Here is a 21,338-nt window from a genome sequence, read left to right as displayed (position 1 = left end):
CACCCCCCAAAATCCTCAGGTTGTTTTTCAGAGTCCACAGTCTCTCATGGTTCATCTCCCCCTCCAATTTCCCCCAACTCCCTTCTCCTCTCCATCTCCCCATGTCCTCCATGTTATTTCTTATGCTCCACAAATAAGTGAAACCATATGATAATTGACTCTCTCTGCTTGACTGACTTCACTCAGCATAATCTCTTCCAGTCCTGTCCATGTTGATACAAAAGTTGGGTATTCATCCTTTCTGATGGAAGCATAATACTCCATAGTATATATGGACCACATCTTCCTTATCCATTTGTCCGTTGAAGGTCATCTTGGTTCTTTCCACAGTTTGGTAACTGCTGCTATGAACATTGCTGCTATGAACATTGGGGTACAGATGGCTCTTCTTTTCACTACATATGTATCTTTGGGGTAATTACCCAGTTGTGCAATTGCAAGGTCATAGGGAAGCTCTTTTTTTAATTTCTTAAGGAATCTCCATAATGTTTTTCAAAGTGGCTGTACCAACTTGCATTTCCTCCAACAGTGTAAGGGTTCCCCTTTCTCCACATCCTCTCCAACATGTGTAGTTTACTGTCTTGTTAATTTTGACCATTCTAACTGGTGTAAAGTGGTATCTCAGTGTGGTTTTGATTTGAATCTCCCTGATGGCTAGTGATGATGAACATTTTTTCATGTGTCTGTTAGCCATTTGTATGTCTTCATTGGAGAAGTGTCTGTTCATGTCTTCTGCCCATTTTTTGACATGATTATCTGTTTTGTATGTGTTGAGTTTGAGGGATTCTTTATAGATCCTGGATATAAGCCCTTCGTCTGTATTGTCATTTGTGAATATCTTCTCCTATTCCATGGATTGCCTCTTTGTTTTGTTGACTGTTTCCTTTGCTGTGCAGAGGCTTTTGATCTTGATGAAGTCCCCAAAATACATTTTTGCTTTTGTTTCCTTTCACTTTGGAGACATATCTTCAAAGAAGTTGCTGTGGCCTATGTTGAATAAATTATTGCCTGTGTTCTCCTCTAGAATTCTGATGGATTCCTGCTTCACGTTGAGGTTTTTTATCCATTTCAAATTTATCTTTGTGTATGGTATAAGAGAATGGTCGAGTTTCATTCTTCAACACATAGGTGTCCAATTTTCCCAGCACCATTTATTGAAGAGACTGTCTTTTTTCCACTGGATATTTTTTCCTGCTTTGTCGAAGATTATTTGACCATAATGTCGAGGGTCCACATCTGGGCTCTCTTATCACTGTTTCTTGTTTTTGTTTTTACTTTCATTATTTTTGAATTGTGCTATAACTTAATCTACTCAGATTTTTTAAATTCTTGGGTAAGATATGTCATTTGTAATTTATTTTTATTTATTTATTTATTTATCAGAGAGGGGGGGCGGGAGAGAGCGAGCACAGGCAGACAGAATGGCAGGCAGAGGCAGAGGGAGAAGCAGGCTCCCTGCCGAGCAAGGAGCCTGATGTGGGACTCCATCCCAGGACGCTGGCATCATGACTTGAGCCAAAGGCAGCTGCTTAACCAACTGAGCCACCCAGGCGTCCCTCATTTGTAATTTCTTATAAAAGCATTCGTTTTATTTAGATTTGCAAATTTGTTGATAAGGGGTTTTACATAAAATATTCTTTTTTTTTTTAAAGATTTTATTTATTTATTTATTTGACAGAGAGAGATCACAAGCAGGCAGAGAGGCAGGCAGAGAGAGAGAGGAGGAAGCAGGCTCACTGCTGAGTGGAGAGCCCGATGTGGGGCTCGATCCCAGGACTCTGAGATCATGACCTGAGCCGAAGGCAGTGGCTTAACCCACTGAGCTACCCAGGCACCCCTAAAATATTCTTTTTAAAAAATTATTTATTTATTTGAGTGAGAGAATGAGACAGCACAAACAAGGAGAGGGAGAAGCGGGGTTCCAGCTGAGTCGGGAACTTGATGTGTGGATTGACCCTGGGATCATGACCCAAGCCAAAGGCAGACTTTTAACTGACTGAGCCACCCAGACACCCTATATAAAATATTCTTATAGGGATGCCTGGGTGACTTAGTTGGTTGGACGACTGCCTTCTGCTCAGGTCATGATCCCGGAGTTCTGGGATGGAGTCCCGCATTGGGCTCCCAGCTCCATGGGGAGTCTGCTTCTCCCTCCGACCTTCTCCTTGCTCATGCTCTCTCTCACTACCTCTCTCTAAAATAAATAAATCAAATCTTAAAAAAAAATATATACTTATAAAATTTGTTTTCCCCAGGCTTATAGTTGTGTCTGCTTTTACCACTTTTATTGCATGTTATGCTGTCTCTTTTTCTTGGACAGAAATGTTTAGTTGTTTCAACTGTCTTCTTTTTTTTTTTTTTTAAAGATTTATTATTTACTTATTTGACACAGAGAGATCACAAGTAGGCAGAGAGGCAGGCAGAGAGAGAGGGGGAAGCAAGCCCCCTACTGAGCAGAGAGCCCAATGTGGCGCTCAATCCCAGGACCCTGGGATCATGACCCAAGCTGAAGGCAGAGGCTTAACCCACTGAGCCACCCAGGCACCCCTCAACTGTCTTTAAAAACAAAATAATTTCCAATTCTTTTTAAGTCTACTAGGTTTATGTTATATATTTCTTTATTTTCTCCTACATTCTTTGGATTTGTTTTATTTTACTTTTTCTCCTTCCTTGAGGTGTATCTTTTATTTGTTTACTTTCAATTCATTTTCTACCCTAAATAACTGAGGCTTTTATGTATCCTCCTATCCCAACATTCTGTATCATGGCTCTATTCTACAGGTTTCAGAAGTAGACCTATCATTATTGCCTCTTTCCTTCTTTCTTTTTTTTTTTTTTTTTAAGATTCATTTATTTGAGGGGGGGCAGAAGGAGAGAAGCAGATGCCCTACTGAGTGTGGAGACCAATGAGGGGCTCTATTCCATGTCCCTGAGACTACAACCTGAGCAGAAACCACAAGGGTAGGATGCCCAACTGACTGCACCATCTTTTTAAAGATTTATTCATTATTGCTTATTTCTAAATAGTTTATAAATTCCATTTTGATTTTCTCTTTAGCTCAAGAATTACTTTAAAAAAGTATTCTAAAAATCAACAAGTACATAGGTTTTTGGGGATGGTGTCAAATATCCTTTTATGGTTCTGATTTTATTATATGGTAATCAGAGAATGTAGTTTGCATTAAATCTGCTTTTTGAAATTTGTTGAGATTTCTTGTGGCCTAATATTATAAACATTGGAAAAAATTGTGAATCTCTGAAAAGGGTAGATTCTGTAACATCATGTGTTTAATTAAGTTATTCAGATCTTCCATTTCTTTTTTCCCCTCAATCCCTTAATTTCTGAGAGTAGTATGAATCTTACAGTGCCTGTGGTTTTGTCCATGTTTCTTTATTTCTTCTAATTTTTGCTGTGTGTGTTTCTGAATCATTAGATTTATGGCAGATACACATTTTAAGTGAAACTTTATTAATATAAAAATCCCTGGATATTAATTAATGCTTTCTAATAAATTTGTTTCAGTTTTTGTCTAATATTTACCTGTTTGCTTTATTTTTGTTAAATTTTCTTACCATTTGTTTTTCCACTGCTTTATTCTCAACAGTGTTGTTTAATTTTCAGTTTATCTCTTATAATGGCATATAAGTAGATTTGTGACTCAGTCTAAGTGCTTCTATCTTTTAATAAGAAATTTATCTAGTTTACACTTTGTGACATGTGCTACAGCTGGACCTACCCTGCCTTATCAATTTATGTTTTATATTTAATTAGCTTCTTTTGTTGTCATTGGTTTGCACTTGGGTTTTTTTTTAATTTTGTTCGGCTTTATTCTTTTTCCCCCTTAGTGAGATTGGTTGACTTGTGATTTTTTTGGCCAACAAGGAAGGTTCATTTTTTTTTTCTATTCCAGTAGTTTGAAAATTATTTCTTCCATTCTATTTATCATAGTGAATCACCTTTACATTTTAAATAAACATATCTAAACCTAGTTTTCTTATCAAACTGTAGAGTTAGTATAAATTGCATCTCACAAGTAAGTCAAGACCTTAATATGCTTTGTTTCTCTTCCATACTAGTTCCACGTTTTCTGAATATTCTTTTTGGATTTATTTATAACATTTTATAGTATTATACCACACCCTGCATAAAAATTTATTTAGACTAAATTATAAGATTTAATTTTTCCTTTGCTTACCACACTGTCTTCATCCTATATCTTTTTCATTAACTCATTAGTTCATTTGCTGGGTTATATCCTCAAATAATTATCTCAAAGTCCATTTGAGATAAATTTTTGAAAGCTTTGTATCCTTAAAGGTGTCTTTATCTTTCCTTTCATCCTAAATGAATGAAGAAACTTTGATTCAAAAATAGTTTCCCAGGGGTGCCTGAGTGGCTCAGTAGGTTAAGTGTATGACTCTTGATCTTGGCTCAGGTCAATCTCAGAGTTATGAGTTCAAGCCCTGCATTGGGATCCACACTGGGTGTGGAGCCTATTTAAAAAGAAGTTTCCCTCAGGATTTTTTTGCCCATATGACTTCTTGAATCCATGTTGTTAATGAGAAATCTGATCCAGATGTGATTACTAAGTTTTTGTAAATTACTAATTTTCCCCCCTTGGATATCTTTGAAGAGTTCTCTTAATTTTATTTATTTATTTATTAACATATAGTGTATTATTTGTTTCAGGGATACAACTCTGTGATTTATCAGTCTTAACACAATTCACAGCACTCACCATAGCACATACCCTCCCCAATGTCCATCACCTAGCCACCCCATCCCTCTCACCCTCTCCACTCCAGCAACCCTCAGTTTGTTTCCTGAAATTAAGAGTTTGTTATGGTTTTTCTCCATCTCTGGTTTCATCTTGTTTCATTTTTTGGAGGACACTTCTAACTTACTTATTTCACATTGGCTCTGCTTTCAACTAGAAAGAGACCCAGCCATTTATCACCTCCTCTACTCCTGTGATCCTTGTACAGGCCACCATCATGTCTCCCTGGGGTTATAGAGAGCCTTCCACCAAGTCAGAGTTCTCTCTGCTTCCACCCTTCACCCTATGAGAACTTTGTCACCCTTGCCTCTCTTTAGCAGCCAGAGCAGTCTTTTAAAAACTCTCTGTACAAGATTCCTCAGTGACTTCCCATTACACTCAGAGGAAGAGTGAAGGTCTTCATAATGCTCTGAGCATCCTGTGTGATATCATCCTCTGTTATCTCTCTGGCTTACTTCCTCCTTCCATTCCTCTCTAGGCTCATGGGCCTCCTAACTATTATTCCTTGGGTTTTAGCAGAAGGCAAATATGTGTTCATAGTTACCAACATGCCTTTGATTTTTTTAAAAAAATGAAGTTTACATAATAGCATGGTCTGTCAGCAAAGACATGAAGGTTAATTGAAGATGGTGGGGGGGCATATTTGCAGTCTGTTGCCATATTAACATTTTCTGTGTGTAGTAAGGTACATACAGAATTAGATAACGTGGTCACCATACCTTTGAGTCCAGTTTTGTGGATTAAGCTGAAGGAACCAGAAACTCAGGCTCATAGGCAGGCAGGGTCCATGGGGGCGGGGCTGCCCAGCCAACTTCTGATTCCCACTCTAAGTCACATTGCTTCAGACCAGTCATCCCAGGAGGCAGGTAGTACATTAGAGAAAGAATGGACTTTGTAGTTGCTTGGAACAGGTCTCAAACCCTGGTTCCTTCCCCTGAGTAGCTGTCTGAATGTAGATGGATTCATTTTACATCCACTCCCTCAGTGAATACCTACTGAGTATCAGGCCCTGTTTTAGGAGCCGGGGATATATAAGGAACAAAACACAAATATCTCTGCCCCCACATGGCTTGAATTCTGTTGGGAGAGCTTTCATTCTATTGATAAGTTATCTGTGCTCTCAGAACCTCAGTGTTTTCATCTACAAAAAGAGGCTCTGTATAACATCATCTACTTAGTATGAATGCTGTTGAACTAGAATAGTCACAGACCCAGCACGTGGGGATTCTGAGTGCATCTTAGTTCCTCCACTCTGGTTTTCTCTACAACACTTTTTTCTAGCACTTACTATCACAGTGCTCTGGAAACTGTGTCTGATACATAACAAGCAACAAACTGAATTGAATGCCAATGTCTAGGTAATTTTCTAAGAATATGTAGATACTTTATTTGGAAGATACTGGCACTCTTAGTCGTGGCTTCTGTCCTCCATCCTTGAAGATTATTGGGGATCCTTATTGGGAGCGGGGGAGAGGGAGTTTTAGGAAATTTTGTAAATTGCCTCTGTTACCTTTGAAATCTCTTTTCGACTCCATATTGTGAAGACTTGATCACTCCTTTAACATTTTTCCTGATTCCCTTTTTGGGGGTTGAGACCATGTGAGCATTTTACCTGTTCTTTTGCATGTGTGAGATTTCCCTGTGCCATGTTGCTTTTGTGACTTGCCTTTTTAACATTATAAATATTTTATTATTCAACTTTATGAGAAAATGCAAGAAAGCACAGACTCTTGTAAAAAAGTCATGTTGTGGAATTGGCGGTCATCTAAGAGGCCTGTCATACACCTGGAATCCATCATGGCTAGGATCTCAGGCAGCTAGGGGAACTCATCTTAAAAAACAGCTCTGAGAATGGTGATATAATATGGAATAATGGAGTTGAAATTTTGTGCTAAATAATGTTTTGAAATTCGATGCCACGTTGCCAGTGTGTTCCTAAATTGACAGTCATTGGGCAGCATTCCATATTGTCTCTAGTTTATGTCTTAACTGAGCTGGCTGGGAACACATCAAAAGTTACAGCTTCAAATTGTAATGTGCTGCTTGCCATACCGTGGGTATGACAGAAGCACTTATATTACTTTGCATAGCTTATAACTCTTCTTTTAAATTACCTCTCTGAATTGACATTTCTCTTAGGTATAATCCACCCTAAGATTAAATTTGGTTAGCCCCTTCATAGTTCAGAATTTAAACTAGTTAAAAACCTTTATGCACTTCTTTATACTCAAGATAACATAGACCTTGTTAATTTCAACTTTAAGAACTCCTCAGAGATTTTGTAGGGACTTTAGCAATAAATTTAGAAAACAATTTTGGTTATAATATGCAGTATTTTCATGAATAAAAATATGGCACTTCTAAGATATTCCAAAAGGAACCTAATTTAGTGTCTGGAGTTTAAAGTCATTTTCTCAACTGTGGACCTTACAAGGGCAGTTCATTGGGAGTCTGTGTACCCATTGTGGATCAATGTAGAGGGTGTCCTGCATCCAAACACCTACTTCTGTCTTCCAGGTAGTCTTTCTTGCCTACTACCCTGTCCACTAGGTCAACCAAACCAGTGGTTCTCAAAACTTGGAAGAGTTAAAGGAATCACCTGGTAGTTTTAAAAAATTTACATTCTCAGAAGTCCAGCCACAGAAATTCTGAATTGGTAAATGAAGGAGATGTGACACTTGTCATGGGACCTCTCTTTCTGGTCCCTGTCCTGTCCTTAACAGTTTGGTGACCATACCGATGTACCCATGATATACCCCATATAAAACAATACTTAAAACAGTAGCAGAGCAGTGTGCCTAGACTGGGAGAAGAAAGAGGCCACACAGAGGCCACAGACACAGCTGCAGGCTGAAGTAGAGACTTTATAAGAATACCCAAATGCTGGACTGGAGACAGACGCATAGGCTACTCCATCTGCTGTTATTCCACAAACTTTCAAGCCAGTTTCCAACTCAGAACACTTTTTTCCCCATGTCTGTTATGTGGCTGTGTGTGTGTGTGTGTGTGTGTGTGTGTGTGTTGGGTGGCGCGCTCTCTTCCTTTCTTTAGTTTATTATAGCCAGTTAAATAGAAAACGAGAGAGAGAGAGATACAAAGATAGAGATATGGGTACTTTTGGCAAAGTTCAAGACAGAAAAGAAAGACATTTAGCAGTAAACAAGAGAATACTTGTTGAAAAAAATATGTGAAGTAGTTCCGGGTGGGTGGGGAATAGCAGTATTTTTTTCTTAGATCTTTTGAAGATAACTTAGTACTCTCGTATTTCAGTTTCCCAAGTAAATGGCTTTATTTATAAAGACTGATAGCATCATCATTAAAGATGATCAGTCATTAAAAAGTCAGTCTTGTAATGGGAATCCCATGTTGTTCATTCTAAATTAAGCCAAGGAAGTCCTGAATAATTATCATTGATTCAACAAATATTTATTGATGCAGATGCTAGCCTCATGGGGCTTACAACATGAAGGGGGTACAGATAAATAAAGACAGTGACACTGCTAAGTAGCAAGTGCTGTGATGGGGAGCACCAAAGCCACTCGATTCACCCAATCTTGGGGAATGCAGGAAGGCTTCAGGAGGACAGGAGATCTCAAGTTGCATTGTGAAGGGGAAAAAGGTGATAACCAAAAATCCAAGGAATCAAATGTGCTAAGACCTGGATATAAGAAAGCATGACCACTATCTGGAGACCTGAGAATGGTCCTCAATGCCTACACTGTCTACAGCTGGCAAGTGATGGGGCTGGGGAGTTAATTGGATGCCAGATCATGAAGAACCTTGTACATCATATGGAGAAGTTCCAAAGTTATATTTGGGTTGCCTGTTTCATATGTAGCTTTTATATTTAGCTACCTTTGCCTTCTTTCTATCACCGACTTCACAATAGCATAAGAAGTATTGCCATTCTGTTTGTTACAAATAATGAGGAACTTTGAAAGTGGCACATGTATAGAAAAGGGTTAACATGGAAGGCTTTTGTCCATAGAAAGTCTTGCTTTCAAGGTTGACCCTTGGCTGGTCCCACCCTGATAGAAACGTTCCCTAACAAATAAGGTTGGCTCACTGTATCTAAACTATGCAAACAATATGGTTTATCCTGGAATTTTGATACAGGCTAGAAGACCAACTCCCAATGAAACCCTTCAGTACTGTCTCTGAAGGCCTTCCATAGGCAGAAACATCACACACGTTACTGTATTTTCATAAGTTGGGGAAGAATGAGCTCTGACCCATCATGAGAAGGAAAAAACACAAAAAAGCTGCAGTCATATTCCTTCATACCCCACTTATTTTTCCCCATTATGATCCACTGTATATCCTTACCGCATCACTGTGATAATACTTAGCCATAAGTACAACTCTATGCGAAGTCCCATGAGCCTTTCCTATGAATTTCCTAACACAGGGGAAGTCTTGAGGCTCACCAATACACCTGCTAGGACTGTTTATACCTAGAGTTATTTATTAGATGAAGACAAAATGTGAGCTATCAAATGTAGAAGTAACAGTTTCCTTATTTTGTTTTTGTAGTATTTTTTTAAAACCCATACTCTTCTAACCCAGTTTGATCTGTCATCATTATTTCTCAAATTGGGCTCTGAGTTACTTTTGACTTTTACTTTCAAATGACAGAAACACGTTAGCTTTTAGGAGAGTGAAAGAAAGCTACTGGGTCTAAGGGTAATTTTTAATCAAGAGATCCAGAAAGGATTTGAAGTCCTTGGAATAGTTGAAGTGTCCCAAGGTGACTTTTTTTTTTTCCTTTCTCTCTATCTCTCTTTTAAAGATTTTTTTTTTTTAATTTGCAAGAGAGTGAGAGTGTGCAGGAGAGGGGAGAGGGTCAAGGGAGAAGATACTACCCGCTGAGCTGGGAGCCCGACACAGGACTCTACCCAGGGACTCTGGGATCATGACCTGAGCCAAAGGCAGTTGCTTAACCAAGCCACCCAGACCCCCTTTCCTTTCTCTTCTAACAGGTGAGGATGTATTTGATTGGGCAGCTTATGATGTACTTGCACAGTACTATGGTGTAGCACCATAGTACAGACAGCCTCTCTGGCCATGTTAAAGATGCATTAGTATTTGTAGAATACCTGCCATGAACCAGATACTTTTATATATTTTTTATTGGGAAATTCCACTCAAGTCTTACTTGAAAAGAGCATGAGAGACTATGGACTCTGAAAAACAATCTGAGGGGTTTAAAGTGGCGGGGGGTGGGAGGTCAGGGTACCAGGTGGTGGGTATTATAGAGGGCAAAGATTGTATGGAGCCCTGGTGTGGTGAAAAAATAATGATACTGTTATGCTGAAAATAAATAAATGAAAAAAAAGTTCAAAAATAAATGATTCAAAAAAAAAAAAAAGAAAAGAGCTTCTTTTTAAACCATTAAAAGAAATGGATGAAGGACCTCAATGTGCGAAAGGAATCCATTAAAATCCTTGAGGAGAACACAGGCAGCAACCTCTTCGACCTCAGCCACAGCAACATCTTCCTAGGAACAACACCAAAGGCAAGGGAAGCAAGGGCAAAAATGAACTATTGGGATTTCATCAAGATCAAAAGCTTTTGCACAGCAAAGGAAACAGTTAACAAAATCAAAAGACAACTGACAGAATGGGAGAAGATATTTGCAAACGACATATCAGACAAAGGACTAGTGTCCAGAATCTATAAAGAACTTAGCAAACTCAACACCCAAAGAACAAATAATCCAATCAAGAAATGGGCAGAGGACATGAACAGACATTTCTGCAAAGAAGACATCTAGATGGCCAACAGACACATGAAAAAGTGCTCCATATCACTCGACATCAAGGAAATACAAATCAAAACCACAGTGAGATATCACCTCACACCAGTCAGAATGGCTAAAATCAACAAGTCAGGAAATGACAGATGCTGGTGAGGATGGGGAGAAAGGGGAACCCTCCTACACTGTTGGTGGGAATGCAAGCTGGTGCAGCCACTCTGGAAAACAGCATGGAGGTTCCTCAAAATGTTGAAAATAGAACTGCCCTATGACCCAGCAATTGCACTCTGGGTATTTACCCTAAAGATACAAACGTAATGATCCAAAGGGGCACGTGCACCCGAATGTTTATAGCAGCAATGTCCACAATAGCCAAACTATGGAAAGAACCTAGATGTCCATCAACAGATGAATGGATCAAGAAGATGTATATATACACAATGGAATACTATGCAGCCATCAAAAGAAATGAAATCTTGCCATTTGCAACAACATGGATGGAACTAGAGCGTATCATGCTTAGCGAAATAAGTCAAGCAGAGAAAGACAACTATCATATGATCTCCCTGATATGAGGAAGTGGTGATGCAACATGGGGGCTTAAGTGGGTAGGAGAAGAATAAATGAAACAAGATGGGATTGGGAGGGAGACAAACTATAAGTGACTCTTAATCTCACAAAACAAACTGAGGGTTGCTGGGGGGAGGGGGTTTGGGAGAAGGGGGTGGGATTATGGACATTGGGGAGGGTATGTGCTTTGGTGAGTGCTGTGAAGTGTGTAAACCTGGTGATTCACAGACCTGTACCCCTGGGGATAAAAATATATGTTTATAAAAAATAAAAAAATAAAAAAAAAAAAAGAAGTCCTGAAACAACTTATGACCATCCAGGAAATGCTGGGATTTCTTATAGGCTTATCTTCAATTAGGTAAATTCCTTGGAGCTCTGCCCTCTCTTATGGAGTAACTGGTAGTGGTCTGCCACTCAGTTGAGCCGCCCCCCCCTACCCCTCACCCCCACCCTTAGGCAGGCTTTCTGTTTCCATCATCTTTGTCTCCCTTTAGACTGTGGTAGGACTGTCAACATGGTGGGCGTAGGGCTCCCTGCTTTCTATTTGACCTTGTAGCCCTTCATAGAAGACTCTTCTGGGGTCTAGTAGGTAAAGAGTGCTACTTTCACAGCACAGCTGAGCTTGTTTTTGATCTTTATTTCTCATCTAATTGGAGAGGATTTACAGTTCATAAATGGACTCTGATATAGGAGGTCCCTGGAGTTAGTATATGGCAACACAATGATTTCCCAGCAACGTGCAGTTTTACAAGGGTAGCTTTCTTCATAAGGCTATTTACGTTGTGTCTGCTCCCACTTTATTGCCTTTCCGTCCTTTATTTTTTCTCCTTTATCCTCTCACTTACCATTCTGTCAGACTTCTCCCTGCAGCTGGCCATAAACACTTAATACTTAACTGCACTTACAGAACGAAGTTTTGTATTTATTGTTCATAACTTCCAATGCAAATGAAACATTTTTATTGTATTTCTCTGTTTACAGTAACTCCATGGAAATGTTTCTTATTCATGGGAGCCTAGATTTTTTTGTCGTTGTTGTGTTGTTTTGTTATGTTTGAGCAGGGGGATAATTTTGTTTGACTTGGTTTTGCCCTTCTGATCCAATAGCTGTAATGGGAAGTGGGTTTTCTATTGCTGGTATAAGTCTGCTTAGTATTAGTTGCCAACAAAAATTCAGTTATAATCAAATTGGAGGTGATTTATGCTGCCCTTTGTATTTAGAGTCCTTCTTAATGAGGTATGTGAGTGTTGCAAGATTTGCTGGTGCAGCCTCTACACTGTGCCCTTTGATATATATATTTTTTAATTTAATTTAATTTTTTTCAGTGTTCCAAAATTCATTGTTTATGTACCACACCCAGTGCTCCATGCAATACGTGCCATCCATAATACTCACCACCAGGCTTACCCAACCTCCCATCCTCCTCCCCTCCAAAACCCTCAGTTTGTTTCTCAGAGTCCACAGTTTCTCATGGTTCATCTCCCCCTCTGATTTTCCCCAATTCCCTTCTCTCCATCTCCCAATATCCTCTGTGTTATTTTTTATGCTCCACAAGTAAGTGAAACCATATGATAATCAACTCTCTCTGCTTAATTTATTTCACTCAGCATAATCTTTTCTAGTCCCATCCATGTGGTTATAAAAGTTGAGTATTCATCCTTTCTGATGGAGGCATAATATTCCATTGTATATATGGACCATATTTTCTTTATCCATTTGTCCGTTGGAGGGCATCTTGGTTCTTTCCACAGTTTGGCGACCATGGCCATTGCTGCTATGAACATCGGGGTACAGATGGCCCTTTTTTTCACTACATCTGTATCTTTGGGGTAAATACCCAGTAGTGAAATTGTAGGGGCATAGGATAACTCTATTTTTAATTTCTTAAGGAATCTCCACAGTGTTTTCCAAAGTGGCTGCCCCAACTTGCATTCCCAGCAACAGTGTAAGGTGGTTCCCCTTTCTCCACATCTCCAACACATGTTGTTTACTGTCTTGTTAATTTTGGCCGTTCTAACTGGTATGAGGTGGAATCTCAATGTGGTTTTGATTTGAATCTCCCTGATGGTTTCTATTCTAGTTTTCCAGAGAGATGGTCATTCAGAGCCTACACGTCGGTTCTGTATTTTGAACCTTGGATGAGAATATTCATTCAGGCCAAAAGAGTTAAAACAAAACATCTATGTTACTGCCTCTACAGACCCAGGTAACTCACCTTCTTTCAATTAACTTCATAGAGTTTTTATTTATAAAATCAATATGCCCCTCTCCCTCAACGTGTCAAAGTGATTTGATAGTAAGAATCTTAAAATTTGATAGTAAGGTTTATAAATGAGACTGCTTCTGAAGGGTTTGCTGAAGGGTAATCATGTGTAACAAATATTTTGCCATAATATTTGCCATAATAACAACACACTGCCATGAACACTCTGAAGTTAGAGAATCATTCCAAGGATGATTTTATTTTTTACTCCGTTGCATCTTAGGTGCTTTGATTTTGATGTTCATTAAATAAATCACAGTTCACTTACGTGTTCTGTTTACACAGATATTTGAACTATTAAATCATATATATGTGTATGTATATTTCATATGTATAATGAACATACTTACAAATTTGGTTCACTTGTATTTTAGTGTAAACTTTTTTATACCATATAACTTATTATACCACAATAACTTATTATAATCATAATAACTTATTATACCCATATAACCCAAATAACTTATTATAACCATAATAACTTATTGTACCATAAACTTATTATACCATAATAAGTCTAGTTAATATACATAACCACACATAGATTAAATTTTTCTTGTGATGAGAACTTTTAAGATCTCTTAGAAACTTTCAAATATGCAATACAGTATTGTTAACTGTGCTATACATTACATCCCCAAGACTTATTTTGTAACTGGAAGTTTGTACCAGCATAAATTTTTTTTAAGATGACATTTCCATATTACAAAATTCATCTTTCCCAATTACACATGCAGTCAGAACAGTCTTTGTGTGTGTTGTTTCTGGATGGTCATTCATTTACTCACCAAAACATTTATCAGAGTCTCCTATGAGTCCTAAGATTGTGCTAGGTTCAAAGCATAAAAATGATAAGTTCTAGTTTTGAGGAGCTTAATATCTTTTGGGAGAAGCATTTAATGCTTGTATGCTGTTGATATATATATATGTCTTCTTACACACATTGTTGTGTTTGGTTTTTGCAGTAACTCTATGGGTCACATTTGATTATCACCATTTCAGAGATAGGGAACTGTCACAACTGGACAAGAGCTCAAATATTCTGGCTTCAGATTCTTTACCAATTCACATTCACTGCTTCTTCCCCTATATTACATTAACTTTTTATAATAGACCTACATTTGTTATGTTGTCTTTTTTTCATGAAAAATTAGTGGCTTTCCTGGGGCTTTGCAATCACTCATGTTACTATCAGTATTAAAGTTATAGATCTCTTAATCATATGTTGTGAATAAGTCTAGTTATCATCTGTCACCATACAAAGTTATTACAATATTTTGACTGTATTCCCTATGGTATACATTACATGCTTATTACTAATTTATTTTATAACTGGAAGCTTGTCCTTCTTAATCCCTGTCACCTGTTTTGCCTGCCTTCACCTCTCCCCTCTCTGGTAATCAACATTCTGTTTCTTATATCAGTGAGTCTGTTTCTGTTTTCTCTTGTTTATTCATTTATTTTTTATATTTCACATATGAATGGAATTATATGGTATTTGTCTTTCTTTGTCTGACTTATTTCACTTAGCATAGTACCCTGTAGATCCATTCATCAGGTTTTTTTTTTATACTAAGTTGTATAAGTTCTTTATATATTTTAGATATTAACTAGTTATTAATTGTTTGATGTGAAAATATCTTTTCCCATTCAGTAGGTTGCCTTTTCATTTTCTCATGATTTCCTTAGCTGTGCAAAAACTTTTTAGTTAGTTTGATGTAAATCCATTTATTGATTTTTAATAATAATACTTATTAATATTAATAATTATTATAGTAATATAACTATTAAAACTTTTGCCCTTGCTTGCTGAGACTATTCTAAAATAATATTGCCAATACCAGTGCCAAAGAGCTTACCATCTTCTAGGAGTTTCATGGTTTCAGGTCTTAGGGTCAAGTCTAATCTATTTTGAATTTATGTCTGTATATGGTATAAGATGGTGATCAAGTTCATTCTTCCACATGTATTTGTCCAGTTTCCCCAGCACCATTTATTGAAGAGATTGTACTTTCCCCATTGTATGTTCTTTCCTCCTTTATCATAGATTAATTGACTATATATGTGTGAGTTTATTTCTGGGCTCTCTATTCCTCTTCATTGATCTTGTGTGTCTGTTTTCATGCCAGGACCAAACTTTTATGATTATTATAGCTTTGAAGTATATCTGAAATCTGGAGGAATGACCTCCAGCTTGTTATTTTTTTTCCCCAAAAAATTGCTTTGGCTACTTGGGGTCCTTTGTGGTTCCATTCAAATTTTAGGATTCTTTGTTCTAGCTTTGTGGAAAATGTCATTGGTATTTTGATGAGGATTGCATTGAATGTGTAGATTGCTTTCTGTAGTATGAACATTTTAATGATATTAATTCTCCCAGTCTATGGCATTGAGATATCTTTCCATTTATTTTTTTTCCCAGTTTCTTTCATCAGTGCCTTACAGTCTTTGGAGTACAGGTCTTTCACCTCCTTCGTTAAATTTATTCCTGGGTGTTTATTCTTTTTGGTGTAATTGTAAATGGGATTGTTTGCTTAATTTCTCTTTCTGATAGCTTATTATTAGCATATAGGACTGCAGCCAATTTCTTTTATTAAAATCAATTTATTTATTCATCCATTTAAGACTGTTATATTAGTTTCAGGTGTACAATTTGGCAATTCACCACTTCCATACATCGCCCAGTGCTCATCACAACAAATGCACTCCTTAATCCCATCACATTTTTAATCCAACCCCCCACCCCTCTCCCCACTGGTAACCATCAGTTTGTTCTCTATGGTTAAGAGTCTATTTCTTTTCTTTTTTTTTTTTTTTTGGATATCTGGTTTTTTAAAAAATTTTTTCAATTGATTTATTTTCAGAAAAACAGTATTCATTATTTTTTAACCACACCCAGTGCTCCATGCAATCCGTGCCCTCTATAATACCCACCCCCTGGTACCCCAACCTCCCACCCCCCCCGCCACTTCAAACCCCTCAGATTGTTTTTCAGAGTCCATAGTCTCTCATGATTCACCTCCCCTTCCAATTTACCCCAACTCCCTTCTCCTCTTTAACATCCCTTGTCCTCCATGATATTTGTTATGCTCCACAAAAAAGTGAAACCATATGATAATTGACTCTCTCTGCTTGACTTATTTCACTCAGCATAATCTCTTCCAGTCCCATCCATGTTGCTGCAAAAGTTGGATATTCATCCTTTCTGATGGAGGCATAATACTCCATAGTGTATATGGACCACATCTTCCTTATCCATTCGTCCGTTGAAGGGCATGTTGGTTCTTTCCATAGTTTGGCGACTGTGGCCATTGCTGCTATAAACATTGGGGTACAGATGGCCCTTCTTTTCACGATGTCTGTATCTTTGGGGTAAATACCCAGGAGTGCAATGGCAGGGTCATAGGGCAGTTCTATTTTTAATTTCTTGAGGAATTTCCACACTGTTCTCCAAAGAGGCTGCACCAACTTGCATTCCCACCAACAGTGTAAGAGGGTTCCCCTTTCTCCACATCCTCTCCAACACATGTTTCCTGTTTTGTTAATTTTGGCCATTCTAACTGGTGTAAGGTGATATCTCAATGTGGTTTTAATTTGAATCTCCCTGAGGGCTAATGATGATGAACATTTTTTCATGTGTCTGATAGCCATTTGTATGTCTTGATGGGAGAAGTATCTGTTCATATCTTCTTCCCATCTGGCATAAAAACAGACACATAGACCAGTGGAACAGAGTAGAGAGCCCAGACATGGACCCTCAAATCTATGGACAATTAATCTTTGACAAAACAGGAAAAAATATACAGTGGAAAAAAGACAGTCTTTTCAATAAATGGTGCTGGGAAAACTGGACAGCTATATGTAGAAGAATGAAACTCGACCATTCTCTTACACCGTACACAAAGATCAACTCAAAAAGGATAAAAGACCTCAACGTGAGACAGGAATCCATCAGAATCCTAGAGGAGAACATAGGCAATAATCTCTTCGATATCAGCCACAGCAACTTCTTTCAAGATATGTCTCCAAAGGCAAAGGAAAAAAAAGTGGAAATAAACTTTTGGGACTTCATCAGAATCAAAAGCTTCTGCACAGCAAAGGAAACACTCAAAAAAAAAAAAAACAAACAAACAAAAAACAAAGAGGCAACCCACGGAATGGGAGAAGTATTTGCAAATGACAGTACAGACAAAAGGTTGATATCCAGGATCTATAATGAACTCCTCAAACTCAACACACACAAAACAGACAATCATATCAAGAGTCTATTTCTTGATTTCTCTCTCTCTCTGTTTTTCTCTTTCCCTCTTTTTCCCTTTGAAACACAGCCAATTTCTGTTATGTATGCTAATTTTGTATCTTGAGGCTTTATGGAATTGTATATTAGTTGTAATAGTTTTTTGATGATCTCTTTGTTTTTTTTTTATGTGTAGTACCGTGTAACTAGTGATAGACTTACTTCTTTATTCCTAATTATGGAATTATTCTTCCTAATTATTCTTCCTAATTATTTCCTTTTCTTACCTAATTGCTGTAGTTAGGACTTTCAGTACTATGTTGAATAAAAGTGGTGGTGAGAGTGGGTACCTTTGTCTTGTCCCTAATCTTACATGGAAAGCTGTCACCTTTTCACCTCTGTTGTTTGTTGTGTAGAAGCTCTTTCAGTCAGCTGTTGTTCTTCAGGAGGAATTGCTTTATGTGTAGGTATAGTTTCCGTGTATCCATGGGTAGAGGTGATCAGGATCTTCCTGTGCTACCATCTTGGACTGTCTCCCTGCTTTACTTTTCATTTCTGATTATACTGCAGATTATAGTTGAAAAGTGAAATGTATCATGCCCAATATTTTCTTTATAAGTCTCCTACTTGTTTCCCAGTTCATATCAAAGTAATGCTTCCTTTCCATCAGTCTTATTCTTCTGGGAAGTACCAAGGGTCTCTTGGATCAATCAATATAGGTGATCTTTTCAAATTAGATTACTTCTCTCTTAGTGAGTTTGGGTAAAAAATGGTTTAAGCCAAAGGAAAATGTGGAATTGTCTCATTTTCTCAGGGAATTATAGTAAATTGAATGTCAGGTACCTAAATTACTGGTATTGAGTGATAACTGTTTCCCATTCTAGTATATTTTTTATTCACCTTTCAAAGTTATATTCTCAGGTATGTGTTACTAGGAAATAGAGATAGTATAAGTGCTTCGTTTGTTTCATAAAAGTTATTTAAGGAGGTCTGCACCTTTGTGAAGTTTCCCTTAGGGTTCTGATAAACTGTCAAATCTGATATTTGGTATTAACGGTATGGACAGATTTAATCCTTTATGGCTTTGTCCTTTTTAGACTTACCTCTCTCTCTGCTATATTTACTTGCATATAACTTCCCTCACTGGTTCTCTGGAGGGAGAATTTTTGTGTAAGAAATTGTACAGCTCCTCCATGTTATCTCATCACTAGTGGGTTAACCCTTCCTTTCCTTTCCTTTTCCCTTTCTTTCCTTTTTTCCTTTTTCCTTTCCTTTCCTTTCTTTCTTGAAGGGCATTATAGCTCTCTCATGGCTGCATCAGAACAAATTAAGAGCTGGAAATGACCCTATTTGATCAAAGTGGGGGCATGTAAAAGGTATTAAAAAGTGATTAAATACTTTGTCCACCCAGGCTCTAATAAACTTCTAGAAATGAACTCTGAAGTATTATTTATAAGAATACATTACTGTACTTTGTGGTTAGTCATTTTCTGTATTTTTGTAGCAAACAAGAAAAAGAATACTACATTTTATTCTTGGTAAAATTACAGTTGCTTTAGCTACTTTTTCCCCAAGATCTCTAACAAGTTCAGAAGAGGACTAGGATAGGAATTTTTGCTGTCATATCATTGATTTCCTTCCTTGATCATATTATGTTCAATATTTTTTTATCAGTAACTTAGATAAAAAACAAACATGTTTGAATTCATATTAGACCCTGAACTGGGAGGAATATCTTCTATTAGGCATAACTGAAACAAGGTATGAAAAAGCTGAAGTCCAAAAGATAAATGTGGTATCACTAATTTACAGTCCTGAGTTTAGATTTAAAAGATCTATTATATAAGCATAGACTTAAGAGGGTTTTACAGGAAAAAAGAAATAAAAAGCATAGATGTCTTAGTTGACCACAAGCCTAGGATAAGCTGATAGTGTGACAGAGTTGTTAAAAATGTTTGTAGAACTTAGCAGAACAAGATCGTGATAGTACTGATAAACTATATCCTCCTGCCTATACCATGCCTGGAGGGCCATGTTCAGATGGGGATGCTTTGGGATGGACATTGATTTACTAGCTCACAGGAAATTAACTATTTGACAGGGGGTCATTGATGGAACTGACCATCATTTTGAAGAGAGAGAGGGGCCTGAATGAACATGTGTTAGCCTTATCATGTGATACCTGGAACTCCAGAGAGCAGAACTTGGATAGCTGGATGGAAGTTGAAGACAGAGTTAGTCAAACTCAGTATGATGGCAGTGTTAGGTATTTTTGCAAGGAAGAGACACAGACTACCTTTTTCCATTGATGTTTAGTAGAAGGATATTCAGAGAAGACAAGTTAACAGAGAGCCGTCACACCTGCCTCACTGCCTCCTTTGACTCAGTGTTTTCAGGAGGAATGTTTTGGAGAAATGAAACAACATCCCAGTGTTGCTTTGGTTACAGCTGTGTCTGCTTTATGTGCCTAGCACTTGCCCCTCTGAGAGTAGGTTATCTGCCCTCAGATTTGAAACTTCCCTATTGGACAGAATTTAGGAACAAGACACACCAGAGGGGTTTAGGTCCTCATGTAACTTTTTCTGGTTTAGCACCAACCAATGTCTGGTCCAGCTGGGAAATTTATTAGCCAGAATACTAATCTAGTGGGTCCAGGACAGCAAGTTTAGTTTCTCCAGACACACATGGCATGAGGTATAGCAACTCAGAGAGGGCCATGAGTGTGGCATGAGATTAAAGAAGTTTATACTCTTTTACAATAGAAGGCAATCCCACCCAAGATGAGGACAGATTTCCCTGGACAAGTCTAGATTATAGTAGATGTTACTAGTTTGGGAAGAATTTTAGCTAGGTGATTTCTAAGATCTATTTCAACTTAAAGGTTTTATAAGTCTGTATTTCTTGAAGCATTAAATATTGTTTATTTGTATTGTACAGACAAGTTAATATATGGCCATGTTACTTGATTGTAGACAGCAGACAGTACTGATTTTCTTTGGCTTTGAATTCTTCAGCTTTAGTAGAAAGATTAATAGCTCTTAGATTTATGCAGGCATTGTATCTCTGCACATTACGTCTAAAGACAGATGTAAAGTGGTCACTTCTGAAAGCTCTTTTAGGGAAACAGGGCTAAAGTATCTGAAAGTCTTCATTCTTCATTGAAACTGTCTTGCCAAAGACCCATAGCATGGAAAGGAGCCCAAATGACATGGAATTGGAGTCATTCTGCTTTCATAGGAGCGGCATGGTTCTTTATAAGTTATTCAGGGACTCTAAATTTATAGTTTGCTGTTGACCATTCTGCAATACTATGCTTGTTGGATGGTCTTTCAATTTGGGGGCATGCTTCCTACCCTCTCACATCCCACCCACCTAAACAAACTAATAATACTTAAAAAGTATCTCTTTTGCAAACTATGCATTTTATGTGTCCCTTCATGAATTTGTATAATTTTAATTATTTAATCTTTTGGTATATGGTAGTAGTTGCAAACAAAATCTGGATGAGCGAAACCTGGATCTGAGTTCTGATTTTGTCATTTACTAGTTGTTAACCTTTGGCAATGCCTTGAGCCTGGCTCTTACCCTCTGTGCATTGGAAACTCCTCTGCCACTTAGGGTTGTTGTGAGGATTGAAATAAAAATACGTTTTGTTTTAAACATGAAACTGCTCAGTGCAGTTCTCAACATATTCACAAATAAACATCAATTGTTACTGTACAAATGAATAGTGCCAAG

The 21,338-nt window shown here is 37.7% G+C and overlaps 1 protein-coding gene across 1 annotated transcript in view; it reads left to right on the top strand.

The window, feature by feature from the left end:
* MORC1 (MORC family CW-type zinc finger 1) overlaps positions 1–21,338 on the top strand; it is a 183,062-nt gene that overhangs the window by 46,124 nt on the left and 115,600 nt on the right. The window contains exon 9 of the mRNA XM_004769143.1: positions 13,184–13,309. Coding sequence (XP_004769200.1) covers positions 13,184–13,309 — 126 coding nt within the window. The remainder of the gene's footprint in view (positions 1–13,183; positions 13,310–21,338) is intronic.

Source organism: Mustela putorius, unplaced genomic scaffold (genome assembly GCF_011764305.1).
Source record: "Mustela putorius furo isolate JIRA1106 unplaced genomic scaffold, ASM1176430v1.1 tig00003834_pilon_pilon_pilon, whole genome shotgun sequence".
Lineage (NCBI taxonomy): Eukaryota > Metazoa > Chordata > Mammalia > Carnivora > Mustelidae > Mustela > Mustela putorius.
The sequence above is the reverse complement of the archived record's forward strand: the minus strand, read 5'-3'. Positions and strand labels throughout refer to the sequence as shown.